The 20606-nt window shown below is 45.2% G+C and overlaps 1 protein-coding gene across 1 annotated transcript; it reads left to right on the top strand.

Moving 5' to 3' along the window:
• Positions 1-1148: 1148 nt before the first annotated feature.
• LOC147617025 (uncharacterized) lies at positions 1149-19151 on the top strand. The gene is made up of 4 exons (XM_086776659.1): positions 1149-1290; positions 1409-1470; positions 1934-2103; positions 17980-19151. Exons 1-4 carry the CDS (start codon positions 1251-1253, stop codon positions 18809-18811), a joined length of 1104 nt encoding a protein of 367 aa, XP_086632785.1. The 5' UTR covers positions 1149-1250; the 3' UTR covers positions 18812-19151.
• Positions 19152-20606: the final 1455 nt, after the last annotated feature.

Here is a 20606-nt window from a genome sequence, read left to right as displayed (position 1 = left end):
TCGTAGGGATAATCCCAAGGGACCAAATATGATCTATTCATCGTGATGGGAGTGAGATTTGAATACGGGACATGTTAAATAACAACTCCATGAGGTGACTAATCTACCACACTTGGGTGATAGAAGGGTTAGCCCATTTTGCTTATTTACCCACACACCTGATGAGAGAAGCTTTTTTAACATCATAGGAACAATCCTAAGAGACCAATTATGATTTATCGGATGGGAGTGAGATTCAAACACGGGATGTGTTGAATAACAACTCCATGACCTAACTAATCTACCACACTTGGGTGATAAAAGGGTTAGCCCATTTTGTTTATTTACCCACACACCCAATGAGAGAAGCTTTTTTAACGTCGTAGGAACAATCCCAAGAGACCAATATATGATCTATCCGACAGGAGTAAGATTCAAACACGGGACATGTTGAATAACAACTCCATGAGGTAACCAATCTACTACACTTGGATGTGTGTGTGTGTGTGTGTGTGTGTGTGTGTGTGTGTGAGAGAGAGAGAGAGAGAGAGAGGATTTAGTAGAGAGGGAAAAACAAAGAAAAGATATAAATATAGATTTTTTTAAGTTTAATTTTTAAAACATAACCAAAACTCCAATACATTAGTAAGCCTTGCCTTTACACACTGCTAGGGTACCCAAAAGAATTGATGCCCATAACTTGGGCATTCAATGCATTAGGATGGGCACTGTCCCTTTACACACAACCCAAACCTTTTCATGGGACATGTATCTCATGAAAGTGGACCTTATAACACTCCTAGTTGGTTGGAGGTAACCATGTGCATCTGTGTCTAGGGGAAATTGGCTACCCATACTTTTTTACTTTATGGGGCACAAGGTGGCATCCAACTCAGCAACTGCTTTGACCTCTTTGGCCTGTGCTTAATTGTGCACTCTCATTGGTTGTGTAGGAGGGCACTCGCCATGCTTAATCGTGCACTCTCATTGGCTGTTAAAAATGTGAAAGATGGGTGGTCAAGGAAGTCTGTCTCTAAAGGGCCTAAGTGATTGACAAAAGCAAGCCAAAAATATACAACACCATGAGTCATGACCTTCTTTTTACAAAGGCAACCCAAACCATTTCTTGCCAAGCCAAAGGGATGGAGAAATGTTTGTTTGTATTTGAAAATAAATTGTGTTAAGGGAACAACCATAGCTCACACTCGCACGAGCTCACGCGTGGACATTTGGGTTCGTTCGTATCGGAAGGTTCAATACACTCGCGACAAATGCTGTCCTCTCGTCTCCTAACATCGGGCAAGTGCCAAGGTACAGCAATTATTTCATCATTAGAGGATTAATCAATTAACCCTACCTTCATCAATGCGAAAGCTTGAATGTCTAAATTAGCTTTTCTGCTTTCTTTGGGGGGGGGGGTTTTGGCTAGATCAAGCGCCTGCCACCTCTCACTCTCTCAAATGTAACTCAAATTTGGGCCTTCTGATCATGGTATTATATGGCCATTTACCTTATAATCATTGTTCTTATGTGACAAATTTAGCTTATAATCATTGGATTATATGACCATTTACCTTCTAATCATTGGATTATGTGAACATTTAGCTTAAAATCACTATACTTTGTGAACAATTAGCATATAATCATGGGTTTTATGTGAGATGCCATTCTTGTTATGCTCATTTATCTTGCGGTCTTAGTGTTAGCACCTTGGCTTATATTGTGTCGCCGTTTAGCTTATAATCATGCTCTTTATGTGAGAATTTAGCTTATAATCATGGCCTTATGTGAATATTTAGCTTATCACCTTGACGTTATGTGAACAATTAGCATATAATCATGGGTTCTATGTGAGATTTCTTTCTTGTCATGCTCATTAATCTTGTGATCTTAATGATATTTGACAAAAAAATTAATTGACATCTGGGTTCTTCTTTTCACTGGTTCGTTGCAGTGGGATACATTACAAGATGTGGCAAGGAACATCACACTTTTTTTGGATAAAAGTGGGGAAGGTCACAGAAATTGTCCCAGATGCAGAGGTTCAGGTCTGCTTGAAAATCCCTTCACAAGACTGGAGACGAGTGTGGCACATCCAAATCAACCATGCTGGTTTTGTGAAGGGTACCTTCCTCTTCCTTTTCTGCTTGCACAAAAAAAGTTCTTACATCAAATTTTTTTAAATATCTTTTTTTCAAGCATTTGTCCATATATCAAAAAGTTTCAAGCATTTGTCCATATATCAAAAAGTTTTTACATTTTTGAATCTTTTTTTTTGTTCAAATTTTGTGTGTGTTTTCTGTTTAAAGAAAGCTCTATATCAAAGCTTTCTGAGATCTGGCTGTGTGGCAGTTCTGGTGGATTAGAATTATTGCATTTATTATTTACTTATGTTTTGTTTTAAAGCAGAAAAGTGCTGTGCAATTTTAGTTAATGACTTTGTCTCAAGGTAATGCCAGGTAGGTTACATGCACATGAAAATGAGCCTTTGTATCAGGCAGCAAAGATGAGTTTAGGGTAAGAGAAAGAAAAGAGTTGACACGATACTTATGTTCGTCTTTGACTGGTGCATTGCTTGCACTTGAAGGGAGAAAACTGGCTGCCGCCCTCAACTCTTCACCGCTTCAATGTCGCTTTTCCAAGATGATATTGCTGCTCTAACTTAATTCTTGTCTCGTCCATGTCTCTTGTCCTTATGCTGATCATGTCGTATGTTGACTCTCTTCTTATAGAAGCTCTCCATCTAGTCCCAGCCCCAATCACAATCCCCAGGGGCTTTCTGGTCAGATACGATGTTTCAGGACCAGTAGGTGCACCTCTTCTTATGAGCCTTTGCAAGAAGCTACTATAGCACAACACACATTTCCTTGGTTGGGTGGTAATTTAGTTAACCTCCTCGCCATGATGTGGTACAACCCCTCTTGTTGGTCTTTCTCTGGTTCCTGCATCAGCCAGATTTGATGGCTAATCTAGATTCTCAAGGTCAATGGCAACATTGTTGGAAATTGGGGGGAGGTCACCCATCCCAGTAGTGTTCATGCCGCTGCACGCTTAACCTCCACCACTCTAATCCCTTCCAAGCCACGAAAATTGGTGGAGGGATGAGAATGAACCTTGTCTTCTATTATTTATGTATGATCCCATTGCTTGGGACTCTATGCATGTGGGATGTAGGCGGCCAGGCCACGACCTTCCAACACCCTCCCTCAGTGGCAAGGACATAGGGTACCCAGAGGCTCGGATTATATGGGGCTTAGAGGCTTCTCGCACTGTCAATGATGTCACGGTTGATGCCCTCAGGATTTACCCACACAACCTTCTTTTTGGCCCGCGATTACACTTGGCATGTCAGCAAGCTTATCCATCTGCTCATACACGCATTTGGCCTTCGTTCAGCTCCATCGTAAGGAATCAACAAGTCAACTAGCTCTATTAGCTACATCCCAACATGCCTTCTGATACTATGTTGGAAATTGGGGGCCACTTCCGGGGAGGTCACACATCCTAGTAGCGTTCACGCCATGTGGAATGTAGGCGGCCAAGCCACAACCTTCCAACAAACACTTGTGCCAAGGTATCTTGATTCTTGGGACATTGTCATTCTTTCTTTTCATCAGGAGGCTTTGGCATCATTGATCCAGTGGTACGGAGCAAAGCTTGTCGAGCCAGTGAGAGCCATGGAAGAATTTCTTAGAAGCACTCCTTGCAAACTTGACAACCTGATTTGGGGGGCTATGTTCATCCATAAACCCTAAGAAGAGCCAGCTGACAGCATATGGGACCTTGCTGTCCCTGTCGGCCAGAAGAAGAGGCTGCCCTGGTGGCATCAGCAGCATATCGTGAACCTGTGCAGTCAGCAGCAGGCTGACAACATCTCAAATTCAGTCGCCAGTATTTGTTAGCATTTGTTAGCATTTAATGCTATTAGTTGGCAAATTTTGTCCAAAAGGGAATTGGCCGACAGCATCAACTGGCTGACCAGCAGCCTTTTGGCATATAAAAGCAGTCGCATCATTCCTCATTCATTCATTCAGTCTTCAGCAAAGTTTAGCAGCAATACAAGCAGCAGATATTTATCCTAATAATTTCAGGCAATCATTGGAATCCCTCTTCAGCATTCAGCCAGCAGATGTGCAGTCCTATAGCTATCTGGACTTGCATAAGTGGCCCGAAGAGTCTTTTGCAGTGCCTCGGAATTGGTGGATATTCAGCCGACATATGGTCTTCCTCGTCCTTGCGTTGGGCATTCATGTCATGTGTTTCTCAAGCATTGTACAACATTCTCCAAAGAACAATATAAGTAAATACTCCTGCTTGTTGGAGGGGGGTGGCTTTAGTGGGTATTTGGGACCCAATAAGGTGTCATCTACTTTATTCTAATTTCTTCTCTCTCTACTCTGTAAATTTGGATGCTAAAGATTCTCACCACATAAAGGTATAAAGAAGGCCCTGTTGTGTGTTACCAGGATCAACCGCAGTACATGCAACCGTTCCCTTTGTTGCTGCTACCCACCATAGGCTGTGCAATGGCCAGCTTGTCCTTGGATGGTCAACTTGGGTACCCAAAATGGCAGCCCTATGGGCAGCCTTCTGGCCCTTGTGCCATCTTCTGGAGCCTTCAAACGACGACTAATTTTAGTGGACTTTGGGTTTCACACCTAGTGACTGACGTGATGGATTTCAACAATTTTTCCAGAGATTCCGGTGCCCACCAACTGCCTAATAAGCTCTTGGAACCTGTGTCCTGCTTTCAATTTCACAAGTGTGCTATGATGATGGTATGGGACTTCCACGATAGGACAACTTTACCAATTTTGGAGGTGCATTGGTGACTCAGGGGCTCACAAAATGCACAATGTCCTTCCTTTGATTCTTTCACTCATATTTTAAGCATGTGCATGTGGCATCCAATTGTGGGATGCATGTGACATTTCCTCTTGCTTGGCTTGTTGGCGGTAGTTGCATTGCTTTGAGGTAGTCTGTCATTGATGCCGAATACTCTTGAAAGAAGTTTTCTTCAAGACAAACCGCTTCATGTGGCCTTGATCTCAAAACTTCATAAGGAGTTGTGCCGGGCAACGACAGTGCTGTGCTTGAAGAGATGGAGGACTAATGGATCCAGTATCAACTCTTCAACCTTGTCGAGCGCTTCTGGTTGTGGCTCACTTGAAGCCTGTGAAGGTACCACACCAACATAAGGCTTGAGCCAACTGACGTGGAACACATTGTGCATGGTCCATTTCGGGACAAGTGGGAGCTTCAGCAAGATTTCATTGATTGTCTTCACACTGCAAAGAGGTTTGAAGCTGCGAAAGGGTAACTTTGGACAAGATGTAACATGTGGAAGCTTCGGAGAAGAATCGGTAACTTCAATACTCAGAATTCAGCACTCTTTTTGCGACGGAAATTAACGCACAAACTGAAAGGAGATGCGCAGAAAATAGAGAGAGAGAGAGGGAGAGATGGAGAGGACACAGTACTGGGTCCCAATTACTCTCTGTAGGGCCCCCACCACGGATGGTGTATTTGCTTTATTAGAATGATGTGAATCTGAAAAGAAAATACAGAATTCTTGACCTTTCTTGGTTGGAAAATCCCTGCCCTTGACCTTCAGTTCTCCACCCCTTTGCTTAGCAACTCCCTTGGCACAATTGTCTAGCCCTTGATCTGCTTGAGCTCTTGGTGAATAATGAGATGAATGAATGGGATTATGGACACTTCTATTTATACTACCCACACAGGAGCAGTCGGCCAGCATAGAACTAGGCGGCCAGCTTTTAATGTCCCACGACTGTGAAAATTCAGCAATAAATGCTGAATTAAATCCCATAAAATGCTGCGTTTTTCCCTACAAGCTGAAAAAGGTGGTGCGCCTGATTCCCAATGGCTGGGCAAGGCCTTTGCACACATTCCAAGGGCTGGGCAGCCGGTATGGGCTGCCCCATACCTGCCCTACAGCCATGAAAAGGCTGTAAACTCCTGGAATTTGCCTTATTCTTGCCCTAGGGCTGTCCTACAGCCCCTCCATGGCTGGTGGGTTCAGCTTGGGCCTTCTCGGCCCTCATGGGGGTGGTTCCACACCATTCCCATGCCCACACTAAGATCCGGGGTAGCCCTATGGGCTGGCCCCTTGTCCTAAACACTAACTACTCAGTGATCTGGCATCCGGTACCATACCAGATACACAGAATCACTGACATCATTCTAGAGGGAGACTGACAGCGTGGATTGGCATTGTTTCATGTGCAGGACAGTGCACACCTGACCTTAGACTCCTGTGCAGGGCAATGCACACCTGACCTCGGACATCTAAGATGGATCCCTGGCTGACTCGTCCCGGACTGGGCTCACATGGGACCAGTTCACCATCCCAGGTCCTGCACCTTCTGTACAGAAATGTCTACATGGCATCCAAGTGCGGGATGCACGTGACACAAGACTTGCCCACTTGCTTTAGCCTCTGCGTCATAGTCTGGGGATGTACCCAATCTCCTTGTGAAAACTTGATGTGGTGGTGGTTCTTATTGGCCTACCGGCTGTAAGCCTCTTGTGTTGTGGCCAAGGTATTTGTAACTGCTTCTAGGATTTCTTGGTAGGGTAACGGGTTTCGTTACTTGGTTCGCTAGAGACTAGAATGAGTGTCGAAATGCAGACTCATTTAGAGCCTTGCCAAAAGAAAATGAAAAAGAAATCACTTAGCATGGCTTTTATGAAAGGCAAAAACAACTTCCACTTACCTTTCTGGTTGTTCACATAGCATTTGAGCACATAAAAGGCCTACTGGTTGTATCTCTTGGTTGGCCATCTATCATTGGGCAAAAAGCACTTGAGAAAATGGTGGTTCCAAAGTTAACAGCACATATTCATATCAGCACAAATGAAAATTGGAAGTCCTTGGTGCTTTCTTTTGCTGGTGGCCCCACAAAAATGTTGCAATGTTGCATTAACCTAAAATAAATCTCTTCTGTGTATGCGTGATGGTGTGACCAGTTGATGATGGTAGCAGAGCATCATCCTTGCCCTACTTGCAAACAAACCATACAAAGTTCATGGTCACAACATTTTACTCGCTTGCATCTTACAACTACAACCAATGTTGCCCTCAGAGAGAAGGTCGATGAACTAGGTGACTTCCCTCCATCGCAATGATGGGCTGTGGATGCTGATGTTGCAAGGAGGCCCATGGGGCCCAACAATGTCTATACAAGGGCCAATGGGAGCCATGGACATACTGCGAATGACATGTACGGGAGGACCAATGGGGTACGAGGTACTACTGATGGATATGCTAGTGATGTGTCTATGTATGCACAAACCCCATAATGGTCAATAATATGGAAGCTAGGATTACACATGCAAATGTAAATGAAGGTAAAGAGCTCATGCAGAAGGCGGAAAAGCAAGTAAGAGAGTCACAGATGGATGCCCGAGCTGTGGGCTGATTTGCGGCAGGAGGGAGCTGATGACCATGATAATTTATCACATTGTTTTAGATTTAAATATGGCAGCTCAAATAGTGAAGAGGTAATGGTTGATATATCCCAGCAGGGTTGGATGGTAAGAATGATCAGGGTTACAAATCTGGGTTTTATAAGATGTGGGTCAGCGACTCACGGGGTTGATTATAATGCAACAACTTTCAATAGTAGGGAAGCAGTTTATAAGGCCATTGGCCAAACATAGGCAATCAAGGGAAATTTTACAAAGCTCCTCTACTAATAATCCACATGGAATCTATCAATGCGGAAGAGGTTTGGTCCGTGCATCCTCCTGTCTGACCTAGAAAAACGGAGGCGACCAAATTCTGGCTAGTTGCTAGGGATTCTGTCCTCTCATGGTGAGAATCAGCTCCTCCCAGGTAGAGTACTTTGTCTGCCCCCCGTCCCTCAAGACAGTGTCAAACAACCTCCTTGTCTGTCCGCAGGGTCCTCTAGCATGTCGAAGTCCCCTCCTATGTGTGAGAGCAAAAGAGACCAAAGGACCAAATATATGAAAGATCAGAGTAAACACACAGCATGCAATGGTGATGTGAATATAAAAGATGAAGTCCAGTACAGGAGCTCTATGTGAGACTCCGAATAAGCAGAGAGAGCTGCTGTCCCATAAAACGCAGATATCAGAGCTGGAGTGACCCTGATGAAAGCGCTGATATAAGCCTGATGCAAACGCTGAAGACAACCTGATATAGACGATGAAGTCAGCCTCATGTAGGCGATGTAAACGCTGCTGTGAGCTTGATGTAGGCGGCCAGTCCAGCAGCAGTAGGCGCTGTAGGTGAACCTGATGTGGGCGGCGGAAATGCTGATGTGAGGCTGATATAGGCGGCCAGTTCAGCAGCAGTTAACGCAGCAGATGAACCTGATGTAAGGCGGCGTATTCTGACCAGCAGGAGGTGGTGGTGCACACAGTGAGGTGCAGTCCACGAAGAGTCCAGCAGGCGATGAAACGCAGAAGAAAAACACAGCCTGAGGTGCAGGGCGCCAAAGTCCACGTGGATTTGATGATCGTGATGGAGCCTCATATTTATATGAGGTAGTGGTCGGCCAGCATTGAAGTTGGCCCTTTTTGGGCTGGATTAAATACCTGTTTTGGGTATATTTTCACACACTATGCACCAAAAATTAGCCTGAGCGGGCTCTTCTCGCATCTGTATCCAGAAATCCATTTGCCTCGACGCCCTACTGTGGGCATAAATATCGAGGTGACCCATGTCACATGGTTAACCTCAGATCTAATCCTTGATTTAGGTAGTAGTTTAGGGTAGAGTGAGGGCTCTAGCAGGCTCAGCCAGGGAAGAAGCAACAAGTCCACAAGTATCAGGCCTCAGGAAGCTGGCCGACAGCAGGTGTTCACACATGGGCTGGCTGACAGGAGCATTTAGGTCTTTTTAGCATTTTACCTCAATCGTGGACAACTGGAGCTGGCCGACAACAATTGGCCAGGTTACATGGCATTTTGGGAGCCTATGTAAGGCTAGGCATCTTTTTGTACCATATCAATATATTGAGAATACAGTTCATCTCTCTCTCCTCTCTGTTGTCTTTTCATTGTGTTTGCATTAGTGTTCCTGCCACGATTTGGCCGCCCAAGTTGTCTTTCTGTGTTTTCGTGCCAAGGTATGGGAGGCTAGGGAGCTTCGTGTCGCCTGTACTGAGGCCAAGACTCGTGTCACCTACGGGAGGCTAGGCCTCGTGTCACCGATGGTGTGGCCAGGACGTGGAACCCACTGTCAAGGATCCCAGTTTAGGCTTCTCATTGAGCCAGTTCCGTGCGCAGGAAGACGTGCTATTTACAAGTTCTAGGAATGGGAGATTTCCATTGCATAATGCATATGCATGCATCTCTGCCTGTTTGAAATCGTTTTCGTGTGACTTGTTTTCGTGTGAATGCCTGTTATGATGTGTAGTTCACGGGAAAGGGACGCCCACCTGTGAGCCGTGTGAATGCCCTGTATTCTGACATGGTTTGTGGCATGTGAACAGGTGGTAAGCATTCATTTAACCCTTGATTATTATTGCAAAGGTTTAATAACCTTAGTAGTTCATATTTATTAAAGTTGGACACCGGCCATCAGCTCAGTGTCCGGGGCCCAAGGTCAAAAGTGTGGCTAGCCCAAACGCTGGGCACCCACACAGGGCCTCATAAGTGTGGACACTTTAAGGAGGTGCCCACCATTAATTATGGTGGGTTGTGCCACATGGCACAAGGGATTTGGACCCCTCCACCTCCTCTCCCCCATTCTTTTCCACCTCTTTGCACTTTCCCTCCTCCTAGAAGCTGGCGCCCAACTCTCCCTGGCTCACTTCCCTTTTCCTGCTGGTCAACTGCTCCTTTCAGTACTTTCAGCACCTTCTGCACCTGCTGTACCTGCTGAAACCCTAATTGTACCTGCTGCTGTGACTGTACCCTCAGTACCTTCTGTACCTGCACCACCTTTTGTACCTGCAGTATCCTCAGTACCTTATGTACCTGCAGTACCTCCTGTACCTGCAGTACTGACTACCTCCTGTACCTGCAGTACCGGCTGTACCTGCTGTGCACCTACTGCGGGCACCTGCTGTGCCACGTGTACCAACCACTGTACCTACTGAAACCCTAACTGTACCATCTGTACTTGCTGAAAATCAGAACTATACTCCCTGTTGTACCTGCTAAAAACCTGACCGTACCAGCTGTACTTGCTGAAAATCAGAACTGTACTCAGGGTTATACCTGCTGAAACCCTAATAGTACCAGCTTGTGTACCAGATCTACTACAAGTACCTGTTCGTGTACTTGTAGAGTGTGAGCACCTGTCTGTGTGCCTACACTTGGGAGGACCAAGCCCGTTCCTCTGCGAGTTGTGCGAGACAGGCTCTAGTACCAGAGCACCTGTTCCTGCATGGTCTCAGAACGACAGTTTCGTGTTCACACAACTCCAGGTGTATGAGGAGTCGGGGCTGGTTGTATTTACTCATTCGACCAATCCGGCTTCGACATTCTTCACCAGCAAATACTTGTTTGGGTAATATGTCTTCATATTATGCATTGCATGGATTTTCTGGCTAGCAAGCCCTTGGAACTTTGTACACAAATAAAAATACTCCAATAATATACTTCAGTATTGAAGGGGGGGGGGGGGGGGGGGGGGGGGGGGGGAAGGTTCGCGGCCCCAATGGTAGTGTATTGTGCAGCGCTCATAGTTACCGCGGAACGGCGTTCCGCCTTCCTGGAACGCCGGAACGCCGGTCCGAAGCTCAACGCATGCCCGGAACGCAGAAACGGGAGCCGGAACGTGGGACTTGCCGGGGAACGTGGCGGAACGGCGATCGGAACGCCGGAACGTAGGGCGGAACGCCCGTTCCGGGCGTTCTGACATGTGCACATGTTCGCGATGTCGGCGGCGGCGGTTTTTATCCAGCGTTTGGGTTTATTTCGCTGCTGCGCCTGTTTTGTTGGCTGAGCCTGCTGCTTGAGTGCTCTCCCTACCACTCCACCCTTTTTCTTGGCTGCCCCCTTGGCTGCCCCACACTCTCCATTCCACCTACTACCCCACCCTTCCACTTGGCTGCCCCACACTCTCCCTACGTTTTGTTGGCTGAGCCTGCTGCTTGAGTGCTCTCCCTACCACTCCACCCTTTTTCTTGGCTGCCCCACACTCTCCATTCCACCTACTACCCCACCCTTCCTCTTGGCTGCCCCACACTCTCCCTACCTCGTTGAGGCTTGAGCCTTGGCTGCCGCACACTCTCCCTACCTCCTCTTGGCCCCTCCTCTTGGGCCTTGGCAAGTTGGCCCCTTCTTTTGCTCGGGTGGCACTCGAGTCTTGAGCAGGTAAGATTTAAAATTTGACGCAATGAACATTGGATTTTGGAGATTCTAGTTTGCTGCGTTTTTTTCCACTTTGTGGACACTTTACTTATGTCTCATGCAAGGCCATTTTGCATGTTTTTTTAATTTTCAGCCATTTATCAATTTCAATGGCACCTCCTGGTGGCATAGATGCAGAAAGCAGATCCCCTTGGTGGAATGAGGTGGATCTTGTGTCCAGATATGATAGTGCAAGAGGAGGGTCACGCAAGTGGAAGTGCCACTTTTGTGGATCCATTAAGACTGGAGGCACGGATCGTGTGCGAGCCCATTTGTTGGGGGTTAGAGGCAAAGGCATTTCTGTTTGCCCTACAGTGTCAGGAGCAGATATCATACGATTGCAGGCACTTGCAGATAGACTTGATGCAGCAGGGAGTCGGCCCTTTGTTCTTGATCCTCGAGGTACATCATCATCAGCTACACCTGCAGGCGCGGCATCTTCAGCGAGTGCATCTACCCCATTATTTGGGGCTGCTCCACAGCCATCCGCACATGGAACAAATGCTTCCCAGACCCAGGCTTCACGAGGTCCAGTGCAGGCTAGTCTTGTGGCATCATGGCACCGTGGGAGGAGGGCACAAGTAGATGCATCAGTGGCACAGTTTTTTTATGCTGCAGATGTTCCTTTGGTAAAGGCCCGCAACCCATACTTTGCAGATATGGTGAAGGAGATTGCTTCTTTCGGACCTGGCTATGCTCCACCCTCATCCGAGGCATTGCGCACTACACTTCTAGCCACAGAGAGGACGGCCATAGAGGATGCCTTGGGACCCATTCAGGATGTATGGCGTAGATGTGGCGTCACTAATGGTTGGAGTAACACTAGGAGCCGCTCCATTCAGGGTATCCTTGCGTACTCCAGAGGATGTAGCTTTTTTATTAAAGCTATTGACAATTCAGAGGCGGGCAAAACTGCAGAGAGATTGGCAAATATTTGGAGTGAAGCCATTGATTACGTGGGTCCCAATAATGTCATCCAGTTTGTTTCTGATGGAGAGAACTCAAACAGGGCAGCAGGGAGGCTCATTGAGGATAGGTACCCACATATTTGCTTCACTCCTTGCATGTCACATGAGCTCAACAATCTCCTCAAAGATATTGGTAAGATGCAGTGGGTGGAGCCTTTTATTGAAATGGGCAATCACATTGTTTCATTTATCACTCGCCACCACTACATTTTGGCTGTATTTCGACAGAGATCCTCAAAGGATCTCTTAAAGTATTCAGATACACGCTTTACATATAATTTCCTTATGCTAAAGCGTCTTTTTGAAGTGAAGAATCATTTGAGGCCGCTTGTAGTTTGTGAGGAGTGGGATGCATGGCGAGAGCGTACCTCAGTGTGGCAGGTATTCGATGCAAGTCCATAGTTCTTGATGACACTTTTTGGGACACTGTTGAGGTATTGTTGCAGGTTGTGCGGCCAATCATTCTTATGTTGAGGCTTCTTGATGGAGATGAGCCTTGCATTGGCAAGGTGTACGAGGGGATGGACAGGATGATTGAGAGAATCCTATCTCTACAGACTTTGGATGGGGGTAGGAGACAGGAGCTATCTCATCTTGCGACAGGTAGGTGGACAGAGTATCACTCTGCATTAGAGGCTGCTGCATTTGTGGTGGATCCAGAATTTCAAGGCAAAGGACAAGAGACAGATGCAGAGGTTGTGCAGGGTTGGGAGGATATCTTGAGGAAGCTTGTACCCAGTGCAGATGATAGGAGGAGGGTTCGTGAAGACCTTTCCTTCTATCGACAAAAGAGAGGCCTCTTCGCTTTGCAGGATGCACAAAATGATAGGTTCAAGATATCCAATGCACGGTGGTGGGAGGATTATGGGGCAGATACACCATTGCTGCAAAGATTGGCCATTCGAGTGCTTAGCCAGGGTGCTAGCTCCTCGCCATGTGAGCGCCTATGGAGCAGTTTTGGGAACATTGCAAGCAAGAAGAGGAATAGGCTTGGTGTCCAGAAGGCAAATGACCTTGTATTTGTTAATGCGAACTTGCGTTTGCTTAACAAGTTTATAGCTGAGTGTACTCCAGAGCCATTTATTGGATTTTGCCTTGATCTTGATGACAATGATGGTGAGGATCAGCCAGAGGGAGAGGATGATGTGGAGCAGCATGAGGATGAGCAGATTGAGGGACAGCCTGGACAGGAGGATGAGATCCCACTTGCTGATGACTAGTCTTTGACTCACCAATTACCTTAGCCCTTGAGGCTAGTTTTGTACTTGTCATGCGATGTACTTTCTTTTTCAGTTTCTATATATCCTCATGCGATGTACTTTCTTTTCAGTTTCTATTTGGAGTCTGGACTCTTTAAATTTTTAATGTTTAAGACTTTAAAGTTTAATCTTGGATATTTTAAATGTTTTGTCATTTTATGTCATATGCTGACATGTCATATGACGTGGCGTTCCCCGACGTTCCCGATCCGCTCCCGTTCCCGTTCCCGCTCCTGTTCCTGCATCCGACGTTCCCGGAACGTTCCCGTTCCGTGGTAACTATGGCAGCGCTTCTCTTTTGCAGATTGTCTTGAGCATTGATGTATCTTTCAGTGATTACGTGTATTGTGGCTAGTCCATTTTAGTGAGTATTGTTCACGAGACGGTGCTCAAGGACATTCACACCTAGTTGGTGTAGTTTCAGTTCCTAATGAATAATATGCTTAGGGCTGCTTAGGGTTGGATCAAGTACAGCAAGACTTTTGCACATGCAACATCCCCAATCTTGATGAATACTATTGAGCTCTCACCTGAACTATGGTGCCCAAGTCCAGAATTGAAGGGAGCAATTGTTCATTCATTGAGATGCAAACACCCCCCTAGTTTCCTGGAGAAGAACCCCTCTCCTGGCACGGAAGCGAGGCCCGTCCATCCCATGAATGTTCCAAGAGATAATCAGCATAAGTTAGACTTGCTCAATGCCCCCTCTCTACGGTGGGTTTTGGAAGTTGGTTTGAAAGGAGAGTAGTTGAAATCTGTGCGTGGTTGAATGCGAGCCAGGTGATCGTTGATCCTACCCTCAACGAGGGTCCACTCTACTCTAGCCCTTCTGTGAGCATACTCGGGGCTCCATCCCTCGCAATGAAGATAGTCGTATGCCAATGTCAGAGGCACTCTCTCGCTGCCACATGTAAGAACATGAATAAGACCACCTCCAGGCTCCATTGGGAGGCACTTAAAGAGGCTGTAATCCGTCAGAGCCCCCATTATCCTCACGCGGCCCGCGCGGGGGGGGGGGGGGGGGGGGGGGGGGGGTGTTGGGGTGGTTGGGGTGGTGTGGTGTTGTTTTGTATGGGGGGGATGCTGCAATCGTTTGTCGGAATGCACAGCGGAAAATGAGACAACTGCTGTGAGAAAGAAAATGCAGAAGTATAGAGACTTAGAAGCTGTATAAACTCTGCTATATACAACGAAGTGTGGGGGGGCAAGGGTAGTATTTATACCACCCTAGGCTGCTAGTCGGCCAGCCCAAAAACAACTGACAGCCACTAAAGAGGTCCATGATTGAAAAACCTCTAGTCGGCTAGCACAAAACCAGTCGACCAGGACCATATCAGGTCAGCCAGGAGAGAAAACAGTAGGGCAGCTCTCAGGATCCCCCACGACTAGCAAAAACTGGGGAAAAAACATGGAAAATGAGAAAAAAATGGAGACTACTCCTAACTAGGCGGGCACACCCACAACAGAGACCTCACTCCCTACTAAGTAATACGGTACAGATAGGAGATGACTGCTAACACTCCCTTTCAGCTCTTGGATGTGGAACCAACCCCAGTGAGTTGGAGTGCTGCTAGAGCATTGCCAAAGGTGGAGACTTCGTGAAGAGGTTTGTCGCATTGTCCCCTGTTGAACAATAAACAAGCAAGATGTCACTAGCCAAAATCTTCTCACAAACAAAGTGAGATTGTATCTCTATGTGCTTGGTCCGGGCATGGAAGACCGGGTTCCGAGCAATAGCTATACAGCTCTGGTTATCGCATTGGATGGCCGTGGATTCCTTCTATGGAAACCCAATCTCGCCCAGTAACCTCCGCAGCCACACAACCTTGCAAGGAGCACCACAAGCGACCCGGTACTTTGCATCAGTAGAAGACAAGGCAATAGTTGGCTGCCTCTTGTTGCTCCAAGATGAAATATTGGAGAATTCTTCTCAATGTTATCCCTTTCATGCAGATGTCTGAGGAGGAGGTTTGAGTCAAGATTGCACTCATTATTCAAGAGGTGAGACCTATGATGGATATCTAGAACATGGTGCGATTACGAAGGGATCTCTCGCATGGCCCATAGAGATTGCCTTCGGACTTTCCAGGCGGGACATGTGGGATTTGTACGCTTTGGCCATGTACATAGCGTGTACCCCAAGGCACGGTAAGTTTTGAACACTCTAGCCATGTACACACGGTGTACTCCATGGCAGAGAGGGGTTTACTAAATGCAAGAGATCAAATGGGTGGCTATCCAAGTTTACATGTGCATATGCATCATTGATGGTTGCTTGAACTTTGTTGCATGGAAAATGCCTGGTATTTTGTATGTCAGAGTCCATGCAACTGTGGATGTGTGTGCGCACACCTGTCTGGGTCTAAAGAAGTGGTTTTGTGGGTTTTGCCAAGTGGTAAGTGAACTCTTAACTTAATTTATAGCATTATGCATTATGTTCACTTATAGTGTTTGTGCAGGTCTTCATTAAAAGTGAGGTTGTACATCGTATAAAGAGGGCCATGAGTAAAGGTTTTCATACACATAAGTGTGTGGGCATCCGGGACAAGCCAAAATGTCGGCATAAGTAATGGTTTGGGCACCTTGGCATAAGCGGCATAGACTTTCATTAGTGAATTAAAGCAACGTATTAAAAGCTTATAAAAGATTTTGGATAAAAGCTTTGGAACAGTGGGCTTATCAATATATATATATATATATATATATATATATATATATATATTTACATATATACCTAAGGTGGTTCCCTTCTACGCATCACAAAAGTGATTCTCTCTCTCTCTCTCTCTCTCTCTCTCTCTCTCTCTCTCTACAAGAGCCATTTTCTACACCTCTCACGAGATGATTTTATCACCCGCCCGGTGTACATGGATGTACACCTATCACATGGGATACGTTGTGCCATTGGACAGATCCGGACCTCATCACACCAGCTGCGGATTGAGACAGGGTGATATGTACATCAGATCTTGGATGACCGCATTTGTCAGCTATGCTTCCAGGAGGCAGAGACAAAGGAGCACTACATTTGCCGATGTACAGTCTATTATGAGATCCGAGGGAGATATCATTGCCTCTTCCAAGAGGGTTTTGGGCCGTTACGCAGGGTCATGGAGTTTGAGGATCAGAGATGCCTGGGATTGTTCCTACTTGAGCTCAAGAGACACAGAGAGACCCTCTTCAGATAGGAGACCAAGCCATGATGTTCCTAGACAGAGGACCCTGACAGATTTCTTCGGCACCAGCACCAGCACTAGCAACCCAGCCCACACACCTTCTAATACCTTCTCCATTGGGCCATCAGGGCACTGGCCATGCTCCCAAGGAGTCACCACTGATAGAGCAGTCATCTTATGTTGTGCTCGTCGGCCATGCCCACCAAGATCCCAACCACGGCATCCTCACCATCACCAGATCAAAGCCATTATTGCTTGGCATTGGAGGTGCCTACCTCACTTCTATGACCTCTCTATTCTAGACAGCCCCATGGCGGAGATACTTGATCTAAGGAGAGGGCAACACTTCAACAACTGTTTTTTGGAAGGATTTTATTGCTCCTAAATTACTAAAACAGGCTGTGCATCAGATTTGTGATTGATTGAACGCTAAAAGCATTTGGGGACATTTGATCACATGAAGAAGGCTTCCCGGGAGTGCCGTAGCACTTGTGTGTGTGAGAGCCCTTGTGAAAATTTGAAGACTCAACGTTTGGTGTGGATTGTTGGACCTTTCGGAACTCTTATGCAGGACAGAAGAGTTCAGGAACACATCTTCCTTGAAATGTTTACACAGGGCATAGGGATTCAAGGAGCAGATTATTCTTATGTTCTTACGCAGGGCGGAAGAGCCTACGAAGGCTTGCTTGGGAATCCTTACAAGAGCCGACACTTGGTTTAATATTCATTGCATGTACTTGTGGTGAACCTTGGGTACCCAAGATCTTGTATTCGGATCAGACTCGTTTTGGTAATATAATTGAAAAGAGGGTTGGGGGTGGGGGGGTGGGGGAGCGGGTTCGTCCCCTAGCGTGGTTTACTGTGCACATATCCTATTTATTGTGTGAGTGCGCGTGACGTGTCGTCATTTGTGTTTTTAATACAGTTAATTGATTCCAAGACACGCTCTGCCTCGTTAACATTGATTCTATTGTTCCCTTTCCTTTTTGTTGTTTTGAAGTAGAATAATAGAGCCTTGCATCTTCTTCTATTACAGTCCTACTTCTCTTACGTTCTATTTTTGGTCTTATGGTCAATTTTGTGTGTCATTACAAAGCAATGGTTGGCTTGGATAAAATGGCTCTAATGCTTCATATAAGTTAGTGTACATGAGGTCTCAGTACATGTGAGTCTGCATACACCAGTAGATGTGGTGTAAGGTTTTTTGGTGAACTTCAAAGTTTGATTTTGGACATGCTGTTTTGGTAGGGTTGGTGCCTTGCCTATAGCTGGGCTGAATGGCTTTGTGCTTGCAAGATCGATGTCTTGTCTTCAAGCACTTAACCAACATGAGAAACCTCATGCTCAGTTTTTGCAACCTTTTCATTGCAATTCTGGGAAAAAAACATGCTGTTTTACAAGATTCAAGCTGGGTGCGGATCTAGCTGACATGGTGTATGACATCAGCAGCTCTTCATTGTGGCTTAGTCACAGAAAGGATTCAAGTCACTATAGCTTAAACAGCCTGGAATGTCAACCAAATACACAATGTCGAAAAGTGAAGGCAAAAGAAAGCTGTTCTCGACCCCATGTGTCCAAGCAAAGGCTACATCCACATTCAAGCTTTTCCTGTATGCACCCGATTTTAAAAAGTGAATACTCACAGTATCTATCAGGGATTGTTTTGGATTCTCCAAGATGCAACAATCTACAGGCCAATGCTATGCACGTGAGTGGAGAAAACCTTTTTCCTGCAGATGGGTTCAGAGGTGGATATACTACCAGTGCGTTATACACATCGGAAGCATTACGTGGCCATGTGTCTGAAACTGCCAATCGACAGTTAGAAATGGGATTTTTTGGGCAGTCCATCTCAAGAATACAAACACAAACGAACCATGGCTCGGATACAAATGCTCCATGTGTGCTTAATATAGGAAGACGAAGACCATTAAGAAAAGCAAGAAACCGTGTCCGAGAGAAGGCAGAGAAAGAAGCCCTTGAAACAGCTAGAGGAATCATGAGAACATGGAGGTTTCATAAGGATGAGCCACCTTTGGCAGAATGCAACAGACAATCAGGTAGCTGGAGACTTGTTTAAGCTCCGGTTGGAATCATGGCTATGTGTGATCGTGCTTGTTTTGATGATCTTCCATATCTGGTGTGTTGAATGCTCTGATACCCCACTCAAAAAGACTGTAAATGATTGTACCGAGTTGAGTGTCACCCCTTTTTGTAAGTTGCATCATATTCGTATGAATTTGTAAATTGGAGCACTCTTGAGGATAGTCATAAAGGTTAACAATGAAACTACACTAAAAGTTGAGAAAAGTAAATGAGGTTCTGTACAAGAGCAGTCCACAGTTTTTGAAGTCTTTGAAGATGTCAATGCAATCTATTTGTACTTGTGTTTCAATCATAGGAATGAAGTTTGTTACCACCTTCAAACATTCGCAGTATGCCGTTTCCATTTATGGTAGTCAATGTAGCAAGCAGCTTAATCAACCAATTATTATAGGCTCTCAAACCAGAGCAAAGTTTTTTCTTGATATGTAGGGACTACAGGCTGATGAATCACGCACACAAGAGGACTATCAGATCAGATATAGCTTACAAAATTAAAAAGTTGTTCTTCAAATAATTCAAGAAGCTTATTATGGTTGCCTATACTCTGATTTGGTGTAACCTTATATGATACCAACCTAGGTAAATTAGAATTCCATTTTGGGAGGATTGATCATTAGTACCACAGGAGGGGGCTCAGAGAAGCTGGACAAGCCATGATGGCATGCAGATTGGCCATGTAATTTCACCTACAAACTTTTTTGACCAGCTATTGTGGCATCAGAGACATGCCATGCAATTTCACCTACAAACTCTATTGACCAACTATTATATAACCAGGACAGGCCTCAGCTTTTGGTGTATGCCGGTGGTTTATATCAAAATTAAAGCAATCCAATAATATAGAGAGCAAGATCTTGGTTTGATTTCACAGGCTACCACGCTAATACCTTAGCAAGATTGAAGTTTCTACTTTTCAGACTTAATGACTAATGGAATAGGTATGCTTCATTTATAATACTACTAGCAAAGATAAGTGCCCATAACACAAAAAATAAGCCATACATTGAAAGCTTTTGTCAATATTTGTAAGATCTACAATCTTATCTTGAAACTTATTTCTATCTACACCGTGAAGGGATTCATGAATATTTTTTAAATCCTCCATGAGCCAAAGTCTCTGGCATCGATGAAGTAGAAGATGTTTTGAAGTTTGACTAAAAGATGTTAAATTTATTTGCCATCATATGAGCCAAAGTCTCTAGCATCGGTGAAGTAGAAGATGCTTTGAAGTTTGACTAAATGATGTTAAATTTATTTGCCTCTATGATGGTATAATTTTGATTTAATGTTCTATTTTGAGGTGGCTAGAGATTAATATTAGAAGCAAAGAAGTGGTCATGTGCTTACAAGGGCAAAGACGTGCTTACTAGAGATTAATATTTAGAAGCAAAGAAGTGGTCATGTGCTTACAAGGGCAAGTATGGCATGTTACTTCAAAAAGAATAAAAATTGTGAGAGTTGGTACTGAAATTACATACCACTAGGGTAAATTCAAACCCAACACCTCCACTTTGGAAGGTATCGATGTGCGATTGTTGGGCTGTTCCTCATGATTTATGACACGAGGTATAAAACAAATAATTTGGGTTTGTTTTTTGTGTACATTTTGGTTCATGTTTGGTTTTGGACTTAACAAAAATCATCAATGATAATAGACTGATCGATCGTCTTCTTCTCGAGCTGCACTGACTTTGGTTAATTTTGCATTCTTTTGCTTGAACTACATTGTGGTTAATTCCTCTACAATCCATACTTTGTGCCTTTGAGTT

This window comes from Cibotium barometz, chromosome 37 (assembly GCF_041138505.1).
Source record: "Cibotium barometz isolate CiBa-2024 chromosome 37, ASM4113850v1, whole genome shotgun sequence".
Lineage (NCBI taxonomy): Eukaryota > Viridiplantae > Streptophyta > Polypodiopsida > Cyatheales > Cibotiaceae > Cibotium > Cibotium barometz.
This window is presented reverse-complemented; position numbering and strand designations above follow the sequence as displayed.